At 37.9% G+C, this 27,959-nt stretch overlaps 1 protein-coding gene, 1 long non-coding RNA gene and 2 pseudogenes across 3 annotated transcripts; 1 reads left to right on the forward strand and 3 right to left on the reverse strand.

Moving 5' to 3' along the window:
- Positions 1-1,618: 1,618 nt before the first annotated feature.
- On the reverse strand, positions 1,619-4,483 carry LOC149039784 (uncharacterized). Its single transcript, XM_089182705.1, has 2 exons — positions 3,036-4,483; positions 1,619-2,880 (listed from the first exon to the last, which is right to left on the reverse strand). The coding sequence occupies exon 1, from the start codon at positions 4,451-4,453 to the stop codon at positions 3,638-3,640; it is 816 nt and encodes a 271-aa protein (XP_089038831.1). The 5' UTR covers positions 4,454-4,483; the 3' UTR covers positions 1,619-2,880; positions 3,036-3,637.
- On the reverse strand, positions 2,795-27,959 carry LOC149039785 (uncharacterized; annotated as a pseudogene). The gene is made up of 2 exons (XR_016179810.1): positions 24,521-27,959; positions 2,795-2,880 (listed from the first exon to the last, which is right to left on the reverse strand). The product of XR_016179810.1 is annotated as an uncharacterized LOC149039785 (transcript).
- Positions 9,182-9,832, forward strand: LOC149039786 (uncharacterized). The gene is made up of 2 exons (XR_016179578.1): positions 9,182-9,427; positions 9,784-9,832. It is a non-coding gene; the product is annotated as an uncharacterized LOC149039786 (long non-coding RNA).
- On the reverse strand, positions 13,724-16,447 carry LOC149039787 (uncharacterized; annotated as a pseudogene).

Here is a 27,959-nt window from a genome sequence, read left to right on the forward strand (position 1 = left end):
AAATAGTGATTGCTAAACCAGACATGAATTCAACAGAGACTACAAGCCGGCTAAATATCACAACTTGAGCTAATACAGTAATAAACAGTGAAAGGAGAAAATGAAATTACTAGTGTAATGAAAACACAGGAATCATAGCAACAATGAATTGGAAGCAGGTAAGCAAAATATTACAGCTGCTAAAACGAAAAGAATTGTAGTTCATATAGCAGAGAACTTACATGCTGTGCGACAAAGGTCAGCGTAAACAAATAAGATACAGTATAAGATAGAAAGAGTATGTGGCTAAACTAAGCAGATTCTAACCCGAAAATCACTACAAAAATACAAATGGAAACAACTATATGCTAAGCTTAGGGCTCAAACAACCATAAACAAACATAAAATACTGAAACATACCAAAAGCTAGTATAGCTTAAAATCCGCTTTAAAGACACTCTCAGGAAGGCAACAAATCAACTGAACTCACCGAGCAAACAGTTGTAACTTATAGTCAAATACAGGAAAAGGTAAAAATAACTTAAAACCAAATTTGGGCTAGGAGCGATTAATTAAACAAGAATTACATAGGGGAAATCGGCAATTAAAGGAATAATACAATTAACACATTACTAACAAAATTAACACATTCCTAACAAATCGCTAACATTCCTAACAAATCGCTAAAATTCCATAAAATAGAATAAACAGAACAAACATGTTTTAAGTAGGAAATAAGCCTAAGTGACTCTGTCACAACTGGACAAGTCTCATGGGAAATGATAAAAAAATATTGCTGTTTTACCTTCCAGAGAAAATGATCTCTTGAGGCCTAAAACTGCTGACAATATCATAAAAATATGGGTGGATTTTGCAGTGGCCTGAGCAAAACTCTCAGTCACTGGCAACCGAATACCAGCCCTACAGAGTTTTGGCTTAAAGCAAAATAATGGGTGAATGACTTCATTTCTCTCACAGGATTAAGGGAAGGTTATGAGTGAAAGAGTTACCAAATACATTCATATAATGGTTTCCAACATATCCCATGGTTTTTCCAAATGTACCAAGCAGTAAGAATATTTACAGGGCAAGGAGTTGAAAGGAACATTAATGTTGCAAGGTCCACTAATTTCATGAAATCCAACAAGAGGGACTCTGTTGGAGATGTTCCTCATCAAGAATAATGCCAATGGCACTTAAGAAAAAGGGAACGGGAGCCCAGATCCTATCAGGAACACAAAACAGAGTACTGGGAGGAGGACATATTCCAAAAAAGAAAAAAAATGTACCCCCTAAAATTACTACTCCACCTCTTTCTAATCTGCAAAGTGGTTAAAGTGCTGTTGCATCTCAAACTCACTCTGCTGGGCATTAATGAGCTCAGTTGACTTTACAAAAATGACAGTTCCTCAGCTTAAGGAAGAATTAAAGGAAAGAGGAATCAAAGGCATTGCTAGGAAAACAAAACATTAGCTTGTAAGATTATTGAAGAGCATTACTGACAAAGAAAACCAGTCAGCCTCTGTTTAAAAATAAATGACATTGTCATTAGATGCAGATAGTAAAAGTAGCATAGCATATATAGCATTTGGCCTGCTGCAGGTGTAATAGCTGTCCCACTTTATAAGATAGTCAATCTGAGAAATCAAAATTATTCATTTTACTACAAACTCAAACGTTCTTTAATATTAGATCACAATTTCTCTTCTAATGTAAGCTTATTAAGCTCCTCAAGCTCCGCAAATATAACAGAAGTTTTATGTACTTTGTGATCCAGTGATCGCCTTGAAATAACTCATTCAACTCTAACCCTTAAACTCCCAAGATCTCATTAGTAATTCTCCTTACTTTCTGCCATATAGTTCTTGAGATGTTAGTTTTGAGAATTTGGTATTGGATCAACTGATAATCTTCTAACTAATATTTTTCTTCATTCTCATCACTTGTGTGCTCTTAATGTTGCATTGATATTGTAAGGAGAAATTCTGTCTTGGTCACTTATGGGAGTTTAAGGGTTAAAACATACTCCCTGACTGTTGGCTTTTCTTCTCCTTTACATCGGCTTTAAAAAGTCACTTGTGACTTGTGACAACTGCTAGACATAACCAAGGCATTTTTTCTCTGATGATCTACCATTTCAGAGCTAGCAGAAATACATGCCCATCGTGTTGACTACTGAGAATATCCATGCTGGTAGTTTTGATCACTGACAACATGTGCATCAGCAATAACAATTGGTGACTGTATGAAACTGTTCACCATGCCCACTGCTGGCAGGTGTTAAAAACAAAAATTTTGATTTGAGTCAGCACATAAAGAAAGAAGTGCATCAACAACGAGTCCTTTAAAATAGCTTCATGCAACTGGTACATAAAGTCTACTCCTGATCATTTTTTCTGACTGCTAGGTTATGAGAGTAGCCACAATGTTACACTGTGAGGGTTCAAATCCTAATGGTAACATTCAATTTCATGAGCTTTTTTGGCTTCATCTCATTCTTGTGACAAAATGAAAACTCCTATCTGTCTGACCTTGTATATAAATTGCTTGATTTGAGAAAAATAAAAGTGAGCCCTAAATATATGGAAGGAATTTCAGCAGACTTTGATGCAGACTCTGCATCCATTTTTAACAGTCTGCTGGGCTGAACTAATAAGTCACAAGCAAAACTCACAATTACATACTCAAATGCTTTCTTCGAATTAGAGCTTTAACATGAAGCTAATTAAAAAATAAATAGTGTTTTGTTTCTGCTGCTCTGTTTTTTACCATGGATCTCCTCTAACATGTAACAAGCTTACTCTCGTTATTGACATGTACTTCCACAATCTGTCATCATTTCAATAATTGCTATTTGTGAATGACCCAACAACCAAGTTTGATTCCATTCCACTGAAATTTCTGAAGAGGAAAATAGAAAACTTTACTTTTTTACCAAAATATAACTTCAGTCTAACCTAAAGAGAGTATATCACCAAAACTTTATATCTATAATGCACCTGCTTCCCTATTGTGCTTGTTCCATGTATTTGTAATCTTACATCAGATAGACTTACATGTATCAACAATAATATCAAGGCAACTTCATGTGTTCCTCATAGTGGTTAATGAGCTGGGAAACACTGCTCAGTTCCTCCTGACAAATCCAGCAAGTAAATGTTTCATCATAATCTGAGGAATATGGCTGCTGTCCAGAGTGCAATTTTTCATGCCTTTCAAGTGTTCCCTTCTCAGTAAACCACTTGTCACAAGCTTTGCACCGGTATGGCTTCTCTCCAGCATGGGATCTTTTATGTACTCTCAGAATTGTTTTACGACTAAACCACTTGTCACAGCTTTTACACTGGTAGGGCTTCTCTTTAGTGTGGGATCTTTGATGTACTTGTAGTTTTCTTTTCTGCATAAACCGCTTACCACACGTTTTACACTGGTATGGCTTCTCTCCAGTATGAGATCTCATATGTGCTTTTACAGTTTCTTTTTGTGTAAACCACTTATCACCAGTTTTGCACTGGTATGGCTTCTCTCCAGTGTGAGATCTATTATGAACTTGTAGACTTTTTTTCTGAGTAAACCTCTTGTCACAGCTTTTGCACTGGTATGGCTTCTCTCCAGTGTGGGATCTTTTATGTCTATGTAGATTTCCTTTATGACTAAATCACTTGTCACAAGTTTTGCACTGGAATGGCTTCTCTCCGGTGTGGAATCTTTCATGTACTGTTAGATCACCCTTTCGTGCAAAGCACTTGTCACATGTTTTGCACTGGTATGGCTTCTCTCCAGTGTGGGATCTTTCGTGTACTGTTAGATCACCCTTTCGTGCATAGCACTTGTCACATGTTTTGCACTGGTATGGCTTCTCTCCAGTGTGGGATCTTTCATGTACTTGTAGATTTCCTTTCTGACTAAACCACTTGTCACAAGTTTTGCACTGGTACGGCTTCTCTCCAGTGTGGGATCTTTCATGTACTGTTAGAAACTGCTTTTGTGGAAACTGCTTGTCACAAGTTTTGCACTGGTATAGCCTCTCTCCAGTGTGGAATCTTTCATGTACTGTTAGATCACCCTTTCGTGCAAAGCACTTGTCACATGTTTTGCACTGGTATGGCTTCTCTCCAGTGTGGGATCTTTCGTGTACTGTTAGATCACCCTTTCGTGCATAGCACTTGTCACATGTTTTGCACTGGTATGGCTTCTCTCCAGTGTGGGATCTTTCATGTACTTGTAGATTTCCTTTATGATTAAACCACTTGTCACATGTCTTACACTGGTATGGCTTCTCTCCAGTGTGGGATCTTTCATGTCTATGTAGATTTCTTTTATCACTAAACCACTTGTCACAGCTTTTACACTGGTATGGCTTCTCTCCAGTGTGGGATCTCTCATGAACCTCTAGATCTCCTTGTCTATGAAAGCACTTGTCACAGGTTTTGCACTGGTATGGCTTTTTCCCAGAAGTGGATGTTTTGGCCATGCTAAAGTATTCTATAATGTAAGAAGCAAACATAAAAGAGATTTACTCAACCAGACACGCATATTTGACAGGGTTTCAGAAGCAATGAATTAAGTTTGAATAAACAAAGAAATTGGACAGTGAGTTGAGCAAAATATGTTTCAAACAGTCATACTCTTCCAGGAAAGAAAGTTTTACTATAACAATTGCCACTAACAAAGGGATTCACAGACAGTGCAATTTCTGGCCAAGGCCCTGAAAGAAAAACCTTAACATGAGTAAGGACATGCTAAGAGAAATGCATTTCCAAAATGTCCCTTTACATAGCTTCACACAACCAGTTCATACAATCTAAATGTTGTCCCTGTGATTTTAAACTTTAATCTATAGTTGTCATTGTGTGAACAATTTGTTCAATGAACTTGTCTTAATGGAAAAGTCACTCCACCTATCACCATCAAGTGGAGCAACCCAAAGTGCAAAAAATGGACAACAGAAATTTCTAGTGGACACTACAAAAGAGATTCCTTCAATATATAGATAGATAGATAGATAGATAGATAGATAGACTTTAATGGAAAGAATCTGGTTAAAAAAAAAAGGTAAAAGAAAATGATAAAAATCACAAAAAAGGAGTTTAACACTATATGTGTTATTTATATAGCACAATTTGTATAAAGTATGGAAGAGAATTCAAGATTGAATAATGATACTAGAAGGTAGTGCTACAGACGATTTGTCTCAGGTGCAGAAAGCCAACTGCGTCCCACATATTTACAAGTACCCTGTTCCACAAGAGAAAGATGATTCTTTGACACTCAACTGATTATTTGACACTTAACTGATAATTGAATGGTAAGAATAATATTAACAATATTAAATGTAATAATGATAACAATAGTAATAGTTATGATAATTCATATTTGGTAGCTCAAAGAGCTCACAGTTCCTCTATCAGTCTATCCTCTAGGCCCAAATATTGATTAAACTATGCTCCTTTTGATTTTGCTTGCTGAATAAAATTCATTTTCCCATTTCACTGCAATTTCTTTTGTTTCATATAACAAGACATTCCCCATTATGGGATATTCCAGCATCTCACCCTTGCCCTGGTCAGATGTTAAACCCAAGGTATCTTATTTCAGACAACACTCCCTTCACAAATTTAGTAGCTCTTTTGGGTGTAAGTTGCAGATTGAAATGGTAAAATGCTCCCTCTTCAAATAAATAAAATTAGTCTTCACGGCTTGTATGACTAATAGATCACCTATCCAGATATTTATGCCATGAAAAGTCTTGTTATCAATTAAGTGGCTGAGACACCAGTGTAAAATTATTTTGAGAAGTTTTATCATCATGCGTAGTGTCACAGCAAGGACTAAAAAAAAAGAAACCTCACTTTTCAATCTACTGGGCATAATTCCCTAATTCAAGCATTAAAATGCGTTCTTTTGACCGAAAGGAAATTCCTCTAAATGCCCCAATCACATCTTCAAAGATATTTCCTCAAGGAAAAGCTTTGATTTTTTACGCACCATACTGAGATGACTTTTAGATGTTTATCGTCTTCTTTAGTGCTCTGAAATAAACAATCAGTAACACCAGGAAACTACTAACTCACTGACTCACTTCAACGACATGTGTGGCTTCGCCTCCTGTATGAGATATTAGCCATAAAAATAAAAAAATTACCTTCTCTCATCAACACTCCTACATCCAATCCTCTCAATGAGTATAAACGTTTCCTACCTGTATAATTTTACTTGTTTTTAATCTTTAAGTTTTTGGTATTTCACTCGAAGTAAAACCATAACTTTTCAGGATTGCAAATAATTTTTCAGCTTTTAGCGTGAATTTGTAGGCTTTTGTCAAGGCTCATTGTTTTCCTAACTGTCAATAATAAATGGGCAGTCAGCACATGTCTTCAACACTCAACATGATTTATTAACAGTACTGAAAGGAACATTTACCTTAAATTACTTAAAATAATTTCAGCATCAGAATCTTTATTTTGATCAACATGTTTTGCAAACGGCTCAATTTTTCGGTGTCTGTTCAAGCGTGAAGTATACAACTTTGTCGAGACAAACCGTTGCGCTTCTCCATGGGAAATCCGCACTGTACAGTACCTACTTTAATTTGAACGTGTAAGAAGGCTTTGCAAACGACATTGAACAGGATTTGGCAGAAAATAAATCTTGATTAAAGGTAGTATGTAAGTGCAGAAACGTAAACACGATAATGTGACAGTGTTTACACAAACTTGCATGTTTCACGCTTTAACAAATACGTGGAAAGATGAACACTGTAAACAAAAATACTCCCTGTAGCACGCTTCGAATTTCGAAACTTTATACTCGTTTAGGTTTCCGAAAAGCTTTTCACGCATTTCTTGGCTGCTTAGTTGCCTAACATGAAAAGTTCATCATAGCATCACAGCGACTTTTACTTCAGTTGGACGATCGGTAAGCGTAATATTTTGCTATAAAATTCTAGTTCTTCGGTGAAAAATCGCTGATAAGTGCGCTTAAAGTTCCGGCTGCCGCCGGCAGCCGGCTGTTATTTTGAACCTTGCTTTCATCAAAGTACATTCATCTATTTTATTCCAAATTATCTGTTGCCCAAATAACTTATTAAGTGTAAATTTCTTTAGTAAGGAAACTCTCTCATGGCTGACAAAGGGACAGCCATCTCAAAAGGAGAAGGATTTGCTAACTATTCATCCATTCAAACTTTCCATGGTGCATTCACGAAAAATTCTTCAGTTGGTAGTATTTGGGAGGCACAGGTTTGAATGAAGTCAAAACCTACATATTTTTGCCTTCCTTTTCTGCAATTGCTTAAATTGCAGTTTACCGGAGAGCATCACTGTTGAAACATTGGTTTCATTGAGATATCCATTTGGTTCAAGATATGCTTAATGGCAATGGAAACATTTTAACAGTTGAGACATTCCAAAGTAAATTTCAAATGAAAACAAACTACTTCAGTTCTTTTAATTGATAGCCGTAACTCCATCGCATTTGAAAAGGAAACCCAGATGAATATAAAATATTTAGGTATATACCCAACTACTACTACCATCGTGGGAAATAAGCTTAATTTAACATTGTACTCATACCTTACAAGTTTTTATGTTTTCCAAAGTAATTCGCCCTTGTCTCCTCATTAAACCGACGTTAGCTTGTAACTGCCGCCTCACTTACAGGTTCCCCAAGATTGTTCATTTGAACAGGGAAGAGAGGACACTGGGAACAAGATTGAGCATTAGGACTAGGAGTTTTCTCGCTGCCTGTATATCATTTTATTTTAAGAACAGTCTTAGTTTTCAAAATTCCCGCGAAAAACTCTGTTCTCACCACGTCCGCGAGAGTATCACAATCAGAAGTTTGACTGTCTTCACTAGAAGAACGTTTCTCGTAATGGCGTGTGACAGAGCGTCGTTACACAATAATTTCATTTGCTACGATTAGCCAGCACACTGTAACCTCTGGCTAGGTTCTCAAATGAAGAAAAAAATACGGGCAAAGGAAGTCTCCAAGGGTTTTGTATGGGATGTGAGAGCTTCTGTTGATATGAGAGCTCCTGTTGATATGTTCCTGGGTGGACATTATTACTCTAGTATGGTTGTATATGTTACTGAAAAGACTATAGTGATCGGCATAATAAGTAAAAAGTTTAATGCAATGAAAAGGTAAAGCAAGTGAAAGTTTTCCTTCCTTCCGCTGATCCGAGGTTTTTACGGCCATGGAGTCATCCCGATTGATTTTCAGTCAGCGGTTGAGCAGGTGGCCTAGATTGGTCTTTACGGGAAAAATAAGGGTGCTTTCCTTTAGGAGGATCCGGATTAGGTTTTTGTGATCCAAGATCACACAGATCACGTTGCATCAAAGGAACTTAGCTTTAGTTCATCAGATCAGTCACCATGACAGCAGGCGCGAAATTGTAGAGCAACCAAGCGGAATCGCGCGCTAAATTTAAAAACGAAAACAAGATTGCCGTCGCGGATAGAACAGCTGTTGTTTCGTTAGTAACAGGGACCGCGCAGCAAGTTTTGGAGTGGGGGGGGGGGGTGGGTAAAGAAGAATGTGTGAAGGAAATTTTTTTTTAAAATTATTCTTTGTTTAATTTACTTTTATTCTAGCAAAAAAGTGGGGGGAGGGGGGGCTAAAGCCCCCCCAGCCCCTCCCTCTGCGCGGTCCCTGAGTAAAGGAACTTTCCGATGATTCAATACTAATAGAAGTGAGAAGTTGTCAAGATGAAGAATTTCTATTGTTTCTTTTGATAAGGGAGAGGTAGAGCCATGTCCGCATCGAAAATTATTTCCAACGTATTAAACCACTCTACATTGTTTCAAATTTTTAAAGTCGTTTTCAGATGTCAAGAACTACAGTCAGCTGTTTGGGACGCCTTTTAGCTATTTGCCTATGTCTGCCTTATGGACAAAGGAGTGGTGGGAGACCTGCCAATGACTTACAGAAGCAAGTATTAATTACGATAAGGATACTCGGGAACCCTAAATGCCTGCGATCAGTGGCCGCTCGATTTAACATTACAAAATCGATTTTATTTCGCGTTTATCGCAGAATTTGTGGAGCAATTGCCAACAATCTTTCCGGTCAATATATGAAGAACCTACTTGTTTGAAATTGAGCGCCGCTGGGCAAAATGATTAATTTCGGATCCTTCGCTCAGAGGAACGCGTTTGATCAATGATCCTGTTAAGGATATCGAACAAAGAACAGGATATCGAACAAAGAACAGCCTTTTGTTGATTAGATCAATTGTTAATTTTTAATTTGCGTGCCTAGTTACGATCTTAGCTACAATGTTTTTCTTTTTTCCTATTGATTAGTAATTGGATATGTTAGCGTCCCCACGCGCATATAAAAGCTAAATTAGCGTCCCTTTAAGCCAGAGTTTCGTAAGATTTCACCTTGAACAGCAATAACTTCGTCTTTCGTTCCAAACCTTTGGCACAAGCGGGACCGATATGTAAGTGATTTTTGTTAGTTTTAATTCAATATGTTTAAGTTTAGTTTTTTACCTTGGGCGATAGCGCACAAGTACTGTGTTGTGCAACAGTACAACTAATTATCTTAAAATCGAAGGAGTATTTTGAAATAACTAGACGCTCGCAAAGTAACACCCACATTTTAGTCTTTGGGCTGTTAACCAGCCGCAAATGGTCATTGTGTAGCTGATCTTTGATTCTCGAGTAGTTTTAATTTAGCCTTTTATGATTTGTTTATGTTAATTCACGTTAATTGTTGTTATTTTAATCGCGTTATCGACATAGGCACGTAAAGCGTTTCATTCATGCTTTCGTTATAATATTATTGCAATTTCAGTTTACGATCGTGATTGTGACCGTGATCTAAATAAACACCGTTGATAGTCATCTTGGTTTTCGTGGTTTCATTACGACCGGTAAAATAGTCCCTATATCAGCGACACTTAGAAAACACGCATAGCGACAAACCCCTCGAAGTTTCGTCTTTCGTCGCAAGCGTCACATATCTAATGATCCGTCTTTAGATTACGAAGATCAGTGATCCGATGAATTCTTGTCCAGAGTGGATTTGATAGACCACTGATCTGAAAATGGATTTGCTCGAAAGGAACGCCACAGATCAGAAATCCAGATCCGGCTTCTCCCAAAGGAACGCACCCTAAGTACTTTGATCTTGAGTGGTAAAACAAGAATCTATGCTATGAATATCAAAGTTACTTTTCCATTGATACCTACTCATAATTTCCGAAAAAAGTTTTTCATCATATAAACTGCGGTGTTATACAGGGATTTCCGGCCTGAGGAAAGCCGTAACAACACACGTGAAAAAATTTCGTATTTTTTGACGTGTGTTGATATAGCCAATCAGCTGCTGACACGTCACTCACCTTTGGCGCCACTTTGACAATTTGATGAATGATCGGCAAAGCCTTCCCGGTTCTCAATATAAGGTAGTTAGTCGGAATTTTCTCGGATTGTGGCGGCTAAAATACTGAAAAATCCGTATCGCTGACTGACAGTGAGGTTCAAACTTTCCTAGAAGGGGAAGAAAACCAATATACTAAAAGAAAAAACCGAAAGTTACGTATTCAGTGGCTTTGATGTTAGCATTTCTTGGCTGAGAATGAAAATCGACAACTGGAAGATTTGCCATCGGCCGATTTTGCCCGTTTACCTGAAAGAAGTCTTCTGTCGACTTTACGACCATTGTTGTTTTTGCAATCATGGTTCAGAGCTCAGTTTTTCTATCTTAAGAGTTAGAGCCAACGCACTCTACGATTGTTATTCGGGGATTTTCGATTCATTTATTTTCATTGAAAATAGTCGGCTTTTCTTCCCAGTAAGAGGGCTTTTGTGTTTATATGATAAACAAAATAATACATGGTTGCTTGTAGATATGGAATTTTTCTTCTTGTGTTCAACTTGACATCTCACTCGTGAGCTATCGAGTGAAACACTCGAAGAGAAATTCGATATCTACGCGCGCCAATGTATTATTCTCTATTTATTCAACCGAAGGAAGGACATATCTAACAAGGTGTTACCTTTGAAACTCAGTACCAATAGATTAGGTTTGAATAGGCAGAGAAAATGGGCAGAATTCGGTGTAAAATTTACTTCAAACAGTAATACTCCTACATGAATGTATGTTTTATCATAACAATTGCCATTAGCAAAGGTATTTCCAGACAGTTCATGGCGAACAATTTATTACATCATGGCCGCCGCGCATGCGAATCGCGTCACTTTGTGGACTTAGATTGTATTTCGGTGCGTTTGAAATTACAGAGAAAACAGTGAAAACTGGACTTACCGTAGTCAAAACCTTCCTTTCATAGCTTATGAATAAAACTTTTGTCAGGTCGCCAAATCCAATTTAAATGAAGAATATTTCCTCTTGCCTTTGAGCAATATTGTTTACAAAGAGTTGATGAATCGACGGTTCCCAACGCTTTTGAAATTTCCTCCTGTTCCTGAAAAATCCCCTATACTTCTTCTCTAATTCCCCTTAAATTTGTCTAAACGTGCTACCTTAAAACGTTCCACATAAGTTCTCTGTGCTCATGTTTGATGTCCTTAAATCTGAATCTCTTGTTCGAAAGCCATAGTCGATTTCTATACTGAAAGCGGCCCATTAAAACTAGAATTAACGGTTCCTAGCGTCCCTGGAAAAAGGGTTAATATTTTCTTCTCAAACTAGACGAGTTCATCCAGGTATCACTTTCATGCGCTCTGCGCTCGCTCAAACACCCTTCGTGCAATCATGCTGACACCAGCCTTACTTCGTCCACCGTTTTGAAAATTTCTCTTCTAGCTAGGTAGCCTCTCCTCCTGTTTTCCGAGTTGGAATACAATACATTTTCCCGGGTTTTTTAAAAAAATGTCGGATGACAGAAAGAACTGTCAGCATGAATATGCAAAAGTAGTTGAGTTCAGTAAACCGGAGCTTATACCCCGTTCACACCAAAGCTTAAACATGTTTAAAATGTTTGATAAACAGATTTAATAATGATATGCAGCTAAATTTTTGGAGACGAAACCAATTTTCGCCCCTAGAAATACCCTATCCATTGTAAAAAGAATGGCATAGAATTATCACTGAGGACCCTCTGAGAAAACCTCACAAGTTTTCCCTGGCCTACAGCTTGTGTTAGATTACGATGCTCTGTTGAAAGGAACAATTAAGGACCATGCATTGCGGTAATTATAAATTCATTCTCCGCATGCTAGGTTTAAATGGAGCAACAGCTAACTGAGCATGTGCATGGTGTAAAATCCAAAAGGATGATAGATGGAAAATAGATCAGCATTTTAGCTATTTCAATTCAAAGCCACTTTCAAGGTCTTTACAAGAATTGACAGAAATGTTCAAAAAAATCAAAGGATGATTCTGGCTGCTGTAAGGAACCCCTTCTGGACATTGAATTGGATCATATAATTGATGATGAACTTCACCTCCTTTTAAGAATAACTGATAAGTGCTAACTGCCAATTTAATAACAGAAGTTAATGATTGGGATATTTAGGAGAGTATTGAAAACCTGATCAACAGACAGGCACACCTAAATAAATAATAAGTTCATTCACAGTAGAAGGTCTTGTGGAATGTCTTTTGATGTCTGGGAAAGAAAAATGCAGATGGCAAAGAAAGTTCTGTTCACGAATGGATAAGTCTCATAAGAAATGATAAGAAAATAATGCTGTATCACCTTCCAGAGAAAATGAATGATTTCTTGAGGCCTGAAACTGCTGAAAAGATCATAAAAATATGGGTGTACTTCGCAGCCCTGTAAAAAATCTCAGAAACTGGCAACCGAATACCAGCCCCACAGAGTTTTGGTTGAAAGCAAAACAATAGGTGAGTGATTTCATTTCTCTCAAAGGATTAAGGGAAGGTTACAAGTGAAAGAGAGTTACCCAATACCTTCATATTATGGTTTCCCATATATCCCATGGTTTTTCCAAATGTACCAAGTAGTAAAAACACTTACAGAGCAAGGAGTTGAAAGAAACATTGATGTTGCAGGGTCCACTGTTTTCTGGAAATTCAACAAGTGGGACTTTATTGGAGATGTTCTTCATCAAGAGTCATGTTAAATGGCACTTAAGAAAAAGGGAATGGGAGCCCAGATCCTATCAGAAACAAACTAGAGTACTGGGAAGAGGACATATTCCGAAAAAGAAAAAACTGTACCGTCTGAAATTACTACACCTTTATCTAATCTGCAAAGAGGTTAAAGTACTGTTGCATCTCAAACTCACTCTGCTGTGCCTTTGAGCTCAATTGACTTTACAAAAATGACAGTTCCTCAGCTTAAAGAAGAATTAAAGGAAAGAGGAAGCAAAGGCATCCTTAGAAAACAAACATTAGCTTGTAAGATTATTGAAGAGCATTACTGACAAAGGAAACCAGTCAACCTCTATTTAAAAAGAAATGACATTGTCATTAGATGCAGATTGTAAAAGTGGCATAGCATATAGCATTTGGCCTGCTGCAGGTGTAACAGCTGTACCTGTAGTAATAATGGCCTGTTAATACCCTGATAGGTGCAGATAAACTCAACAGGTTTCTTTAATCTACATCAGCGCCATGTTACAGTACCATGATTCTTTTCGCACTGATAAATCCATATAACAGTAACAAAATGTCTAAACACTACCCCTGTCCCACTTTATAAGATAGTCAATCTGAGAAATCAAAATTACTCATTTTACTGCAAAACTCAAACGTTCTTTAAATCTTAATCTTACATCAGATAGACTTATCAACAATAAAATCAAGGGAACTTCATGTGTTCTTCATAGTGGTTAATGAGCTGGGATGCACTGCTCAGTTCCTCCTGACAAATCCAGCAAGTAAATGTTTCATCGTAATCTAAGGAATATGGCTGCTGTCCAGAGTGCAATTTTTCATGCCTTTAAAGTGTTCCCTTCTGAGTAAACCACTTGTCACAAGCTTTGCACTGGTATGGCTTCTCTCCAGTGTGGGATCTTTCATGTCTATGTAGATTTCCTTTATGACTAAACCACTTGTCACAGCTTTTACACTGGTATGGCTTCTCTCCGATGTGGGATCTTTCATGTACTGTTAAATCCCCCTTTTGTGCAAACCCTTTGTCACAAGTTTTGCACTGGTATGGCCTCTCTCCAGTGTGGGATCTTTCATGTCTAAGTAGATTTCTTTTATCACTAAACCACTTGTCACAAGCTTTGCACTGGTATGGCTTCCCTCGAGTGTGGAATCTTTCATGTACTGTTAGATCACCCTTTCGTGCAAAGCACTTGTCACAAGTTTTGCACTGGTATGGCTTCTCTCCAGTGTGGGATCTCATATGTGCTTTTAGAGTTTCTTTTCGTGTAAACCACTTATCACATGTCTTACACTGGTATGGCTTCTCTCCAGTGTGGGATCTTTCATGTCTATGTAGATTTCTTTTATCACTAAACCACTTCTCACAGCTTTTACACTGGTATGGCCTCTCTCCAGTGTGGAATCTTTCATGTCTATGTAGATTTCTTTTATCACTAAACCACTTCTCACAGCTTTTACACTGGTATGGCTTCTCTCCAGTGTGGGATCTTTCATGTACTGTTAGATCACCCTTTCGTGCAAACCCTTTGTCACAAGTTTTGCACTGGTATGGCTTCTCTCCAGTGTGGGATCTTTCATGTCTATGTAGATCACCCCTTTGTGCAAACCCTTTGTCACAAGTTTTGCACTGGTATGGCCTCTCTCCAGTGTGGGATCTTTCATGTCTATGTAGATGTCCTTTATGACTAAACATCTTGTCACAGCTTTTACATTGGTATGGCTTCTCTCCAGTGTGGGATCTTTCATGTAATGTTAGATCACCCTTTTGTACAAACCCTTTGTCACAAGTTTTGCACTGGTATGGCCTCTCTCCAGTGTGGGATCTTTCGTGAACTGTTAGATGACTTTTTTGTGCAAAGCACTTGTCACAAGTTTTGCACTGGTATGGCTTCTCTCCAGTGTGGGATCTTTTATGTCTATGTAGATTTCCTTTCTGACTAAACCACTTGTCACAAGTTTTGCACTGGTATGGCTTCTCTCCAGTGTGGGATCTTTCATGTACTGTTAGAAACTGCTTTTGTGGAAACTGCTTGTCACAAGTTTTGCACTGGTATAGCCTCTCTCCAGTGTGGAATCTTTCATGTACTGTTAGATAGTCCTTTCGTGCAAAGCACTTGTCACATGTTTTGCACTGGTATGGCTTCTCTTCAGTGTGGGATCTTTTATGTCTATGTAGATTTCTTTTATCACTAAACCACTTGTCACAGCTTTTACACTGGTATGGCTTCTCTCCAGTGTGGGATCTCTCATGAACCTCTAGATCTCTTTGTCTATGAAAGCACTTGTCACAGGTTTTGCACTGGTGTGGCTTTTTCCCAGAAGTGGATGTTTTGGCCATGCTAAAGTATTCTAAAATGTAAGAAGCAAACATAAAAGAGATTTACTCAACCAGATGTGCATATCTGACAGGGTTTCAGAAGCAATGAATTACGTTTGAATAAACAAATAGATTGGATGGTGAGTTGAGCAAAATATGTTTCAAACAGCCATACTCTTCCACTCTTCTACTCTTCTCTTCCTTACTTTTTCACTCCAACTATCACCATCAAGTGGAGCAACCCAAAGTGTAAAAAATGGACAACAGAAATTTCTAGTGGACACTACAAAAGAGATTCCTAATAGACTTTAATGGAAAGAATCTGGTTAAAAAAAAGGTAAAAGAAAATGATAAAAATAAAAAAAAGGAGTTTAACACTATATGTGTTATTTATATAGCACAATTTGTATAAAGTATGGAAGAAAATTCAAGATTGTATAATGATACTAGAAGGTTGTGTTACAGAAGATTTGTCTCAGGTGCAGAAAGCCAACTGCGTCCCACATATTTACAAGTACCCTGTTCCACAAGAGAAAGATTATTCTTTGACACTCAACTGATTATTTGACACTTAACTGATAATTGAATGGTAAGATTAATATTAACAATATTAAATGTAATAATGATAACAATAGTAATAGTTATGATAATTCATATCTGCTAGCTCAAAGAGCTCACAGTTCCTCTATCAGTCTATCCTCTAGGCCCAAATATTGATTAAACTATGCTCCTTTTGATTTTGCCTGCTGAATAAAATTCATTTTCCCATTTCACCGCAATTTCTTTTGTTTCATACGACAAGACATTCCCCATTATAGGATATTCCAGCATCTCACCCTTGCCCTGGTCAGATGTTAAACCCAAGGTATCTTATTTCAGACAACACTCCCTTCACAAATTTAGCAGCTCTTTTGGGTGTAAGTTGCAGATTGAAATGGTAAAATGCTCCCTCTTCAAATAAATAAAATTAGTCTTCAGGGCTTGTATGACTAATAGATCACCTATCCAGATATTTATGCCATGAAAAGTCTTGTTATCAATTAAGTGGCTGAGACACCAGTGTAAAATTATTTTGAGAAGTTTTATCATCATGTGTAGTGTCACAGCACGGACTAAAAAAAAACCTCACTTCTCAATCTACTGGGCATAATTCCCTTATTCCAGCATTAAAATGCGTTCTTTTGACCGAAAGAAAATTCCTCTAAATGCCCTAATCACATCTTCAAAGATATTTCTGCAAGGAAAAGCTTTGATTTTTTACGCACCATACTGAGATGATTTTTAGATGTTTATCGTCTTCTTTAGTGCTCTGAAATAAACAATCAGTAACACCAGGAAACTACTAACTCACTGACTCACTTCAACGACATGTGTAGCTTCGCCTCCTGTATGAGATATTAGCCATAAAAATAGAAAAATTACCTTCTTTCATCAACACTCCTACATCCAATCCTCTCAATGAGTATAAACGTTTCCTAACTGTATAATTTTACCTGTTTTTTATCTTTAAGTTTTTGGTCTTTCACTCGAAGTAAAACCATAACTTTTCAGGATTGCAAATAATTTTTCAGCTTTTAGCGTGAATTTCTAGGCTTTTGTCAAGGCTCATTGTTTTCCTAACTGTCAATAATAAATGGGCAGTCAGCACATGTCTTCAACACTCAACATGATTTATTAACAGTACTAAAAGGAACATTTACCTTAAATTACTTAAAATAATTTCAGCATCAGAATCTTTATTTTGATCAACATGTTTTGTGGCAGCAATTCCTTTTCTAAGAAAACGTTGCAAACGGCTCAATTTTTCGGTGTTTGTTTAAGCGTGAAATATACAACTTTGTCGAGACAAATTGTTGCGCTTCTCCATGGGAAATCCGTATTGTACAGTACCGACTTTAATTTGAACGTGTAAGAAGGCTTTGCAAACGACATTGAACAGGATTTGGCAGAAAATAAATCTTGATTAAAGGTAGTATGTAAGTGCAGAAACGTAAATACGATAATGTGACGGTGTTTACACAAACTTGCATGATTCAGACTTCAACAAATACATGGAAAGCTGAATACTGTAAACAAAAATACTCCTTGTAGCACGCTTCGAATTTCGAAACTTTATACTCGTTTACGTTTCCGAAAAGCTTCTCACGCATTTCTTGGCTGCTTAATTGCCTAACATGAAAAGTTCATCATAGCATCACAGCGACTTTTACTTCAGTTGGACGATCAGTAAGCGTAATATTTTGCTATGAAATTCTAGTTCTTCGGTGAAAAATCGCTGATAAGTGCGCTAAAAGTTCCGGCTGCCGCCGGCAGCCGGTTGTTATTTTGAACCTTGCTTTCATCAGAGTACATTCATCTATTTCATTCCAAATTATCTGTTGCCCAAATAACTTATTAAGTGTAACTTTCTTTAGTAAGGAAACTCTCTCATTTCCTTTTGGCAATGGAAACATTTTAACAGTTGAGACATTCCAAAGTAAATTTCAAATGAAAATAAACTACTTCAGTTCTTTTAATTGATAGCCGTAACTCCATCGAATTTGAAAAGGAAACCCAGATGAGTATAAATTATTTAGGTATATACCCAACTACTACTACCATCGTGGGAAATAAGCTAAATTTAACATTGTACTCATACCTTACAAGTTTTTATGTTTTCCGAAGTGATTCGCCCTTGTCTCCTCATTAAACCGAGGTTATCTTGTAACTGCCGCCTCACTTACAGGTTCCCCAAGATTGTTCACTTGAACAGGGAAGAGAGGACACTGGGAACAAGATTGAGCATTAGGACTAGGAGTTTTCTCACGCATCATACCTACCTACGCTGCCCGTATATCATTTTATTTTAAGAACAGTCTTAGTTTTCAGAATTCCCGCGAAATACTCTGTTCTCACCACGTCCGCGAGAGTATCACAATCAGAAGTTTGACTGTCTTCACTCGATGAACGTTTCTCGTAATCGCGTGTGACAGAGCGTCGTTACCCAATAATTTCATTTGCCAAAAATAAAAACTTGAAATCTATGATGCATCTGCTTCCCTGTTGTGCTCGTTTCCTGTATCTTTTGTCATCTTATAGACATTGAATTGTTCAAGGATGATCTCAGGAAATCGAGACTCTGCCAGGACCCACCCGATGCACTTACTGACCTTGTTTCCTGTTACGGTTCAACCATGACCAGCCTTTCAGATAAACATGCTCCACTTCAGAAGAAGACCATCACGGTTCGTCTGCAGGTTCCTTGGTTCAATAACGAAGTCAAAGAAGCCAAGCGTTTACGTAGACGGGGTGAAAGAATCTGGCAAAGGACAGGGCTCTAGTCAGACAGGGCTAAATTCATCAAAACACGTAGTCATACAAATGACGATATGGAGCAAGCAAGGCGCGACTATTATTTCAACCTTATTGATGAAAACGATTGTGATCAGGGAAAGCTTTTCAAGACGGCCAGTGCACTGTTAGGAGGGTCGTCACAGAAACAATACCCCAAACACTCTGACCCTACTATGCTTGCTAATGATTTTGGGAGATTCTTTACACAAAAGATCGACGACATTCGCTCAAAGCTGGATAGAATTGACTCCTCATCAAATCAGCCTGACTACACGACCAGTAGTAGCGTCCAAGAACATTCGTATGCTGGCACACCCTTCACTAACTTCCAGCCTATACCGTCTGAAGGTATAAAAAAACTGGTGCTGAATGCCCCAAACAAGACTTGCGACAGTGACCCTATACCTACCAAGATTGCTAAAGACTGCATTGATGAACTTTTAACGACTATTTCCAACATGGTCAATCTTTCGCCTAGTAGTGGTCACTTTCCTGATATTCGGAAAGAGGGTTTAGTGAGACTAAAGTTAAAGAAAGTCAACAAGGATTTGATAAAGAAAAACTACCGGCCCGTCAGCAATCTCGTATTCGTTTCAAAGATCACTGAAAAGGTAGCTGCACTACAAATCTCTGATCACGTGTCATCCAATCAGATGCTTCCAGAATTTCAATCAGCCTACCGCAAATATCACGGTAGGGAAACTGCCTTACTGCGCATGCACAACGACAAACTCGTCAGCATGAACAAACAACAAGTCTTATTACCAGTGTTCCTAGATCTAAGCGCTGCCTTTGATACAGTAGACCATAGCATATAACTGCGGCGCCTGGAATACAGATTTAAAATTAAAGATCAAGCAGTAGCGTGGTTCAAATCCTGTCTGTCGAATAGATCCCAGCGTATTGTAATCGGCAGTGGAAAGTCAGTCAGTTTTGATCTGAAGTTTGATGTGCTACAAGGCTCCTGTCTCGGCCCAGTGCTGTTCTCCCTTTACACCAATGAGCTTTTTGATGTCATTAGCCAGCACTTGCCAACAGCGCACATTTACGCCGATGATACCGGTATCTATTTGGCATTCAATCCAAACGATGATTCCGATCAAGACGCCGCTATTGCAGCAATGGAAGCGTGCCTCTGTGACATCCGCAGCTTGATGATCAATGACAAACTCATGATCAATGATTCCAAGACTGAGTTTATGCTCATTGGGACGAAGGCGTAGCTACAGAAAACTAAAAGCGATACTCTTACTATTGGCGAATCCATCATATCTCCCAGCACGGAACCCCTTAGAAACTTAGGGGCCTGGTTTGACTGCCATTTCAACCTGAACCTCCACATAACCAAAACTTGCAGGAGTGCTTTTTTCATCTACACAATATTAGACGCGTCAGAAAATACTTAAGAATAGAATCTGCCGAGAAGTTAGTCCACGCTTTCATAACAAGCAGATTGGACTATTGTAACTCACTTTTATACAGACTACCCTACTGCGCTCTCACTAAACTGCAGCGGGTTCAAAACGCAACTGCAAGAGTCCTTTATCTAGCACCACGGTATTGCCATATCACACCAATATTATACAAATTACACTGGCTACCTGTAACGTTTAAAATAGAATATAACATTATTATAATCACTCACAAAGCAATCTAAGGTACAGCTCCTAATTATTTATCATCCCTCGTAAACTTTAAACCCAATTCTTCCTACAGCCTCAGATCAAATAACAAATATCTGCTTTCAAATCCAAACTTCAGGACTCTTCCAACTCTTGGTGACCGAGCCTTTGTAGGCGCCGCACCAAAACTTTGGAATAATCTTCCGTTAGATCTTAGATGCACCTCCGATTTTAAAGCTTTTAAACGAAATTTGAAGACTCACCCTTTTAAAAAAGCCTTTTTTCGGGACACCAAGCAGGTAGTCGGAAACTTGATGAGGTTGCGTAATATAACGTCAAGGGTACCATCCTAAATTTGCTTCAAATCGGGCTGCGGAGCGAGCGTCTAACAAAGAAAACAAAACAGTTTTATAATAAGTTGGTATTATTCAGAGAAAAAATTAAATTGACTGAGAATAGGAAACCACGAAGAGAACAGTGACATTTGAAATGATGTGTGATAAACAGAACTTGCTAATCTCGCGAGATGCATGTAGCTTATAAATTCCCTAAAATTACCGCAGTTACAAACAGCATCCTTATGAGTCCCAAATGTGAAGTAGATCGAGTCAATCAGCTCTCGGAACCTGCTACATGCTGACATTAATTTGTTCTGATTTTAGTTCTTAGCTTATCCTGGCTGCCAGAGGCTTTTCGTGCGCAGTTTCTGCTTTCGGTTAGTCTTTATTTTGAGCCGCGCGAAAAGCCTCTGAAACGGAGCGCTGTTTCTTTAATGAAAAGCGGCTTATGACCAGTTAATTTTTCAAATCGATCGCAGGCTCAAGTTGTGGGTGGTTTCAGGTGTTCGTAACTGGTCTTAGGTGATAGTAGGTGGTTGTAGGTCATTCCACGTTTTAGTGATTACGGAAAAGGGCCCATAAAAACTAGAATTAAAGATTCCTAGCGTCCCTAACAAAAGGGTTAATATTTTCTTTTCAAACTAGGCGAGTTCATCCAGGTGTCACTTTCATGCGCTCTGCGCTCGCCCAAACACCCTTCGTGCAGTGCAACCTGTCTATAAAATTGAAAAGGACAACAAAACAAAGCTAGAATTCCAAGTCATGTGAGACCTGTTACCATTTTTTTTATTTGGATTTTGTCAGTTGTGGGCTTTTCTCTCAGGCTCTCTTCTAGATGCTCCTTGATGTGCTCTTTAACAGCAGTTAAACTTTTACCCCAGGTGCCTTTCCTGGTAGGCTGTCTATGTGGCATAGCTTATTGAAATTGGCTCTGCATTGCTGAATTATATACGACTTGGGAAGCCCATTAGTGACCTTAGTAAGTTCAAGGAAAAAAGAATCACCCACACAAAGCTTGTCAAAGAATTTTTTGGAAGCATTTTTGGTGAAATTAATAGTATGATTACAGGAGTCAAGGTTACTGTTGGCCAGATTGAAATAAAAACAGAGTTTTTCCCTGGTAGTGATTATAAATTGATTTTCTTCATACCAGGTTTAAATGGAGCAAAAGCTAACTATGCATGTGCATGGTGTAAAATCCAAAAGGATAATAGATGGAAAACAGATTAGCATCTTAGTTGAGTAAATTCAAAGCCACTTTCAAGATCTTTATAAGAATTGAAAGAAATGTCCAAAAAATCAAAGGATGATTATGGCTGCTGTAAGGAACCCCTTCTGGACATTGAATTGGACCATATAATTGTTGATGAACTTCACCTCCTTTTAAGAATAACTGATAAGTGTTAACTGCCAATGTAATAACAGAAGTTAATGATTGGGATATCGAGGAGAGTATTGAAAACCTGATCAACAAACAGGCACACCTAAATAAGTTCATTGACAGCAGAAAGTCTTGTGAATTTTCTTTTAATGTCTGGAAAAAAAAACGCAGATGGCAAAGAAAGTTTTGTTCATGACTGGACAAGTCTCATGGGAAATGATAAGAAAATATTGCTGTTTTACCTTCCAGAGAAAATGATCTCTTGAGGCCTAAAACTGTTGACAATATCATAAAAATATGGGTGGATTTTGCAGTGGCCTGAGCAAAACTCTCAGTCACTGGCAACCGAATACCAGCCCTACAGAGTTTTGACTTAAAGCAAAATAATGGGTGAATGACTTCATTTCTCTCACAGGATTAAGGGAAGGTTATGAGTGAAAGAGTTACCCAATACATTCATATAATGGCTTCCAACATATCCCATGGTTTTTCCAAATGTACCAAGCAGTAAGAATATTTACAGGGCAAGGAGTTGAAAGGAACATTAATGTTGCAAGGTCCACTAATTTCATGAAATCCAACAAGAGGGACTCTGTTGGAGATGTTCCTCATCAAGAATAATGCTAATGGTACTTAAGAAAAAGGGAACGGGAGCCCAGATCCTATCAGGAACACAAAACAGAGTACTGGGAGGAGGATATATTCCAAAAAAGAAAAAAAATGTACCCCCTAAAATTACTACTCCACCTCTTTCTAATCTGCAAAGTGGTTAAAGTGCTGTTGCATCTCAAACTCACTCTGCTGCGCCTTTGAGCTCAGTTGACTTTACAAAAATGACAGTTCCTCAGCTTAAGGAAGAATTAAAGGAAAGAGGAATCAAAGGCATTGCTAGGAAAACAAAACATTAGCTTGTAAGATTATTGAAGAGCATTACTGACAAAGAAAACCAGTCAGCCTCTGTTTAAAAATAAATGACATTGTCATTAGATGCAGATAGTAAAAGTAGCATAGCATATAGCATTTGGCCTGCTGCAGGTGTAATAGCTGTCCCACTTTATAAGATAGTCAATCTGAGAAATCAAAATTATTCATTTTACTACAAACTCAAACGTTCTTTAATATTAGATCACAATTTCTCTTCTAATGTAAGCTTATTAAGCTCCTCAAGCTCCGCAAATATAACAGAAGTTTTATGTACTTTGTGATCCAGTGATCGCCTCGAAATAACTCATTCAACTCTAACCCTTAAACTCCCAAGATCTCATTAGTAATTCTCCTTACTTTCTGCCATATAGTTCTTGAGATGTTAGTTTTGAGAATTTGGTATTGGATCAACTGATAATCTTCTAACTAATATTTTTCTTCATTCTCATCACTTGTGTGCTCTATGTTGCATTGATATTGTAAGGAGAAATTCTGTCTTGGTCACTTATGGGAGTTTAAGGGTTAAAACATACTCCCTGACTGTTGGCTTTTCTTCTCCTTTACATCGGCTTTAAAAAGTCACTTGTGACTTGTGACAACTGCTAGAAATAACCAAGGCATTTTTCTCTGATGGTCTACCATTTCAGAGCTAGCAGAAATACATGCCCATCGTGTTGACTACTGAGAAAATCCATGCTGGTAGTTTTGATCACTGAGAACATGTGCATCAGCAATAACAATTGCTGACTGTATGAAACTGTTCACCATGCCCACTGCTGGCAGGTGCCCAAAAACAAAAATTGTGATTTGAGTCAGCACATAACGAAAGAAGTGCATCAACAACGAGTCCTTTTAAATAGCTTCATGCAACTGGTACATAAAGTCTACTCCTGATCATTTTTTTCTGACTGCTAGGTTATGAGAGTAGCCACAATGTTACACTGTGAGGGTTCAAATCCTAATGGGAACATTCAATTTCATGAGTTTTTTTGGCTTCATCTCATTCTTGTGACAAAATGAAAACTCCAATCTGTCTGACCTTGTATATAAATTGCTTGATTTGAGAGAAATAAAAGTGAGCCCTAAATATCTGGAAGGAATTTCAGCAGACTTTGATGCAGACTCTGCATCCATTTTTAACAGTCTGCTGGGCTGAACTAATAAGTCACAAGCAAAAGTCACAACCGTTACATACTCAAATGCTTTCTTCGAATTAGAGCTTTAACATGAAGCTGATTCAAAAATAAATAGTGTTTTGTTTCTGCTGCTCTGTTTTTTACCATGGATGTCCTCTAACATGTAACAAGCTTACTCTCGTTATTGACATGTACTTCCACAATCTGTCATCATTTCAATAACTGCTATTTGTGAATGACCCAACAACCAAGTTTGGTTACAATCCACTGAAATTTGTGAAGAGGAAAATAGAAAACTTTACTTTTTCACCAAAATATAACTTCAGTCTAACCTAAAGAGAGTATATCACCAAACCTTTATATCTATAATGCATCTGCTTCCCTATTGTGCTTGTTCAATGTATTTGTAATCTTACATCAGATAGACTTACATGTATCAACAATAATATCAAGGCAACTTCATGTGTTCCTCATAGTGGTTAATGAGCTGGGAAGCACTGCTCAGTTCCTCCTGACAAATCCAGCAAGTAAATGTTTCGTCATAAATATCTAAGGAATATGGCTGCTGTCCAGAGTGCAATTTTTCATGCCTTTGAAGTGTTCCCTTCTGAGTAAACCACTTGTCACAAGCTTTGAACTGGTATGGCTTCTCTCCAGCATGGGATCTTTTATGTACTCTCAGAATTATTTTACGACTAAACCACTTGTCACAGCTTTTACACTGGTAGGGCTTCTCTCTAGTGTGGGATCTTTGATGTACTTGTAGTTTTCTTTTCTGCATAAACCGCTTACCACACCTTTTACACTGGTATGGCTTCTCTCCAGTATGAGATCTCATATGTGCTTTTAGAGTTTCTTTTTGTGTAAACCACTTATCACAAGTTTTGCACTGGTATGGCTTCTCTCCAGTGTGAGATCTATTATGAACTTGTAGACTTCTTTTCTGAGTAAACCTCTTGTCACAGCTTTTGCACTGGTATGGCTTCTCTCCAGTGTGGAATCTTTCATGTACTTGTAGATTTCCTTTATGAGTAAACTGCTTATTACAAGTTTTACACTGCTATGACTTCTCTCCAGTGTGGGATCTTTTATGTCTATGTAGATTTCCTTTACGACTAAACCACTTGTCACAAGTTTTGCACTGGTATGGCTTCTCTCCAGTGTGGGATCTTTCATGTAATTGTAGATTTCCTTTCTGACTAAACCACTTGTCACAAGTTTTGCACTGGTATGGTTTCTCTCCAGTGTGGGATCTCTCATGTACTGTTAGAAACTGCTTTTGTGGAAACTGCTTGTCACAAGTTTTGCACTGATATAGCCTCTCTCCAGTGTGGAATCTTTCATGTACTGTTAGATCACCCTTTCGTGCAAAGCACTTGTCACATGCTTTGCACTGGTATGGCTTCTCTCCAGTGTGGGATCTTTCATGTACTGTTAGATCATGCTTTTGTGCATAGCACTTGTCACATGTTTTGCACTGGTATGGCTTCTCTCCAGTGTGGGATCTTTCATGTACTGTTAGATAACCCTTTCGTGCAAAGCACTTCTCACAAGTTTTGCACTGGTATGGCTTCTCTCCAGTGTGAGATCTATTATGAACTTGTAGACTTCTTTTATGAGTAAACCTCTTGTCACAGCTTTTGCACTGGTATGGCTTCTCTCCAGTGTGGAATCTTTCATGTACTGTTAGATCACCCTTTTGTGCATAGCACTTGTCACAAGTTTTGCACTGGTATGGCCTCTCTCCAGTGTGGAATCTTTCGTGTACTATTAAATGACTTTTTTGTGCAAACCACTTGTCACAAGTTTTGCACTGGTATGGCTTCTCTTCAGCGTGGAATCTTTCATGTACTGTTAGAGCATCCTTTCGTGCAAAGCACTTGTCACAAGTTTTGCACTGGTATGGCTTCTCTCCAGTGTGGGATTTCATATGTGCTTTTAGAGTTTCTTTTTGTGTAAACCACTTGTCACATGTCTTACACTGGTATGGCTTCTCTCCAGTGTGGGATCTCTCATGAACCTCTAGATCTCCTTGTCTATGAAAGCACTTGTCACAAGTTTTGCACTGGTATGGCCTCTCTCCAGTGTGGGATCTTTCATGTCTATGTAGATTTCTTTTATCACTAAACCACTTGTCACAGCTTTTACACTGGTATGGCTTCTCTCCAGTATGGGATCTTTCATGTACTGTTAGATAACCCTTTCGTGCAAACCCTTTGTCCCAAGTTTTGCACTGGTATGGCCTCTCTCCAGTGTGGGATCTTTCATGTCTATGTAGATTTCTTTGATCACTAAACCACTTGTCACAGCTTTTACACTGGTATGGCTTCTCTCCAGTGTGGGATCTCTCATGAACCTCTAAATCTCTTTGTCTATGAAAGCACTTGTCACAGGTTTTGCACTGGTATGGCTTTTTCCCAGAAGTGGATGTTTTGGCCATGCTAAAGTATTCTAAAATGTAAGAAGCAAACATAAAAGAGATTTACTCAACCAGATGTGTATATTTGACAGGGTTACAGAAGCAATGAATTAAGTTTGAATAAACAAAGAAATTGGATGGTGAGTTGAGCAAAATATGTTTTAAACAGTCATACTCTTCCAGGAAAGAAAGTTTTACTATAACAATTGCCACTAACAAAGGGATTCACAGACAGTGCAATTTCTGGCCAAGGCCCTGAAAGAAAAACCTTCACATGGGTAAGGACATGCTAAGAGAAATGCATTTCCAACATGTCCCTTTACATAGCTTCACACAACCAGTTCATACAATCTAAATGTTGTCCCTGTGATTTTAAACTTTACTCTATAGTTGTCATTGTGTGAACAATTTGTTCAATGAACTTGTCTTAATGGAAAAGTCACTCCACCTATCACCATCAAGTGGAGCAACCCAAAGTGCAACAAATGGACAACAGAAATTTCTAGTGGACACTACAAAAGAGATTCCTAATAGGCTTTAATGGAAAGAATCTGGTTAAAAAAAAAGGTAAAAGAAAATGATAAAAATAAAAAAGAAGGAGTTTAACACTATATGTGTTATTTATATAGCACAATTTGTATAAAGTATGGAAGAGAATTCACGATTGTATAATGATACTAGAAGGTAGTGTTACAGAAGATTTGTCTCAGGTGCAGAAAGCCAACTACGTCCCACATATTTACAAGTACCCTGTTCCACAAGACAAAGATGATTCTTTGACACTTAACTGATTATTTGACACTTAACTGATAATTGAATGGTAAGAATAATATTAACAATATTAAATGTAATAATGATAACAATAGTAATAGTTATGATAATTCATATCTGCTAGCTCAAAGAGCTCACAGTTCCTCTATCAGTCTATCCTCTAGGCCCAAATATTGATTAAACTATGCTCCTTTTGATTTTGCCTGCTGAATAAAATTCATTTTCCCATTTCACCGCAATTTCTTTTGTTTCATACAACAAGACATTCCCCATTATAGGATATTCCAGCATCTCACCCTTGCCCTGGTCAGATGTTAAACCCAAGGTATCTTATTTCAGACAACACTCCCTTCACAAATTTAGCAGCTCTTTTGGGTATAAGTTGCAGATTGAAATGGTAAAATGCTCCCTCTTCAAATAAATAAAATTAGTCTTCAGGGCTTGTATGACTAATAGATCACCTATCCAGATATTTATGCCATGAAAAGTCTTGTTATCAATTAAGTGGCTGAGACACCAGTGTAAAATTATTTTGAGAAGTTTTATCATCATGTGTAGTGTCACAGCACGGACTAAAAAAAAAAACCTCACTTTTCAATCTACTGGGCATAATTCTTTAATTCAAGCATTAAAATGCGTTCTTTTGACCGAAAGGAAATTCCTCTAAATGCCCTAATCAC

Source organism: Pocillopora damicornis, chromosome 9, assembly GCF_964200805.1.
Source record: "Pocillopora damicornis chromosome 9, jaPocDami1.2, whole genome shotgun sequence".
Classification (NCBI taxonomy): domain Eukaryota; kingdom Metazoa; phylum Cnidaria; class Anthozoa; order Scleractinia; family Pocilloporidae; genus Pocillopora; species Pocillopora damicornis.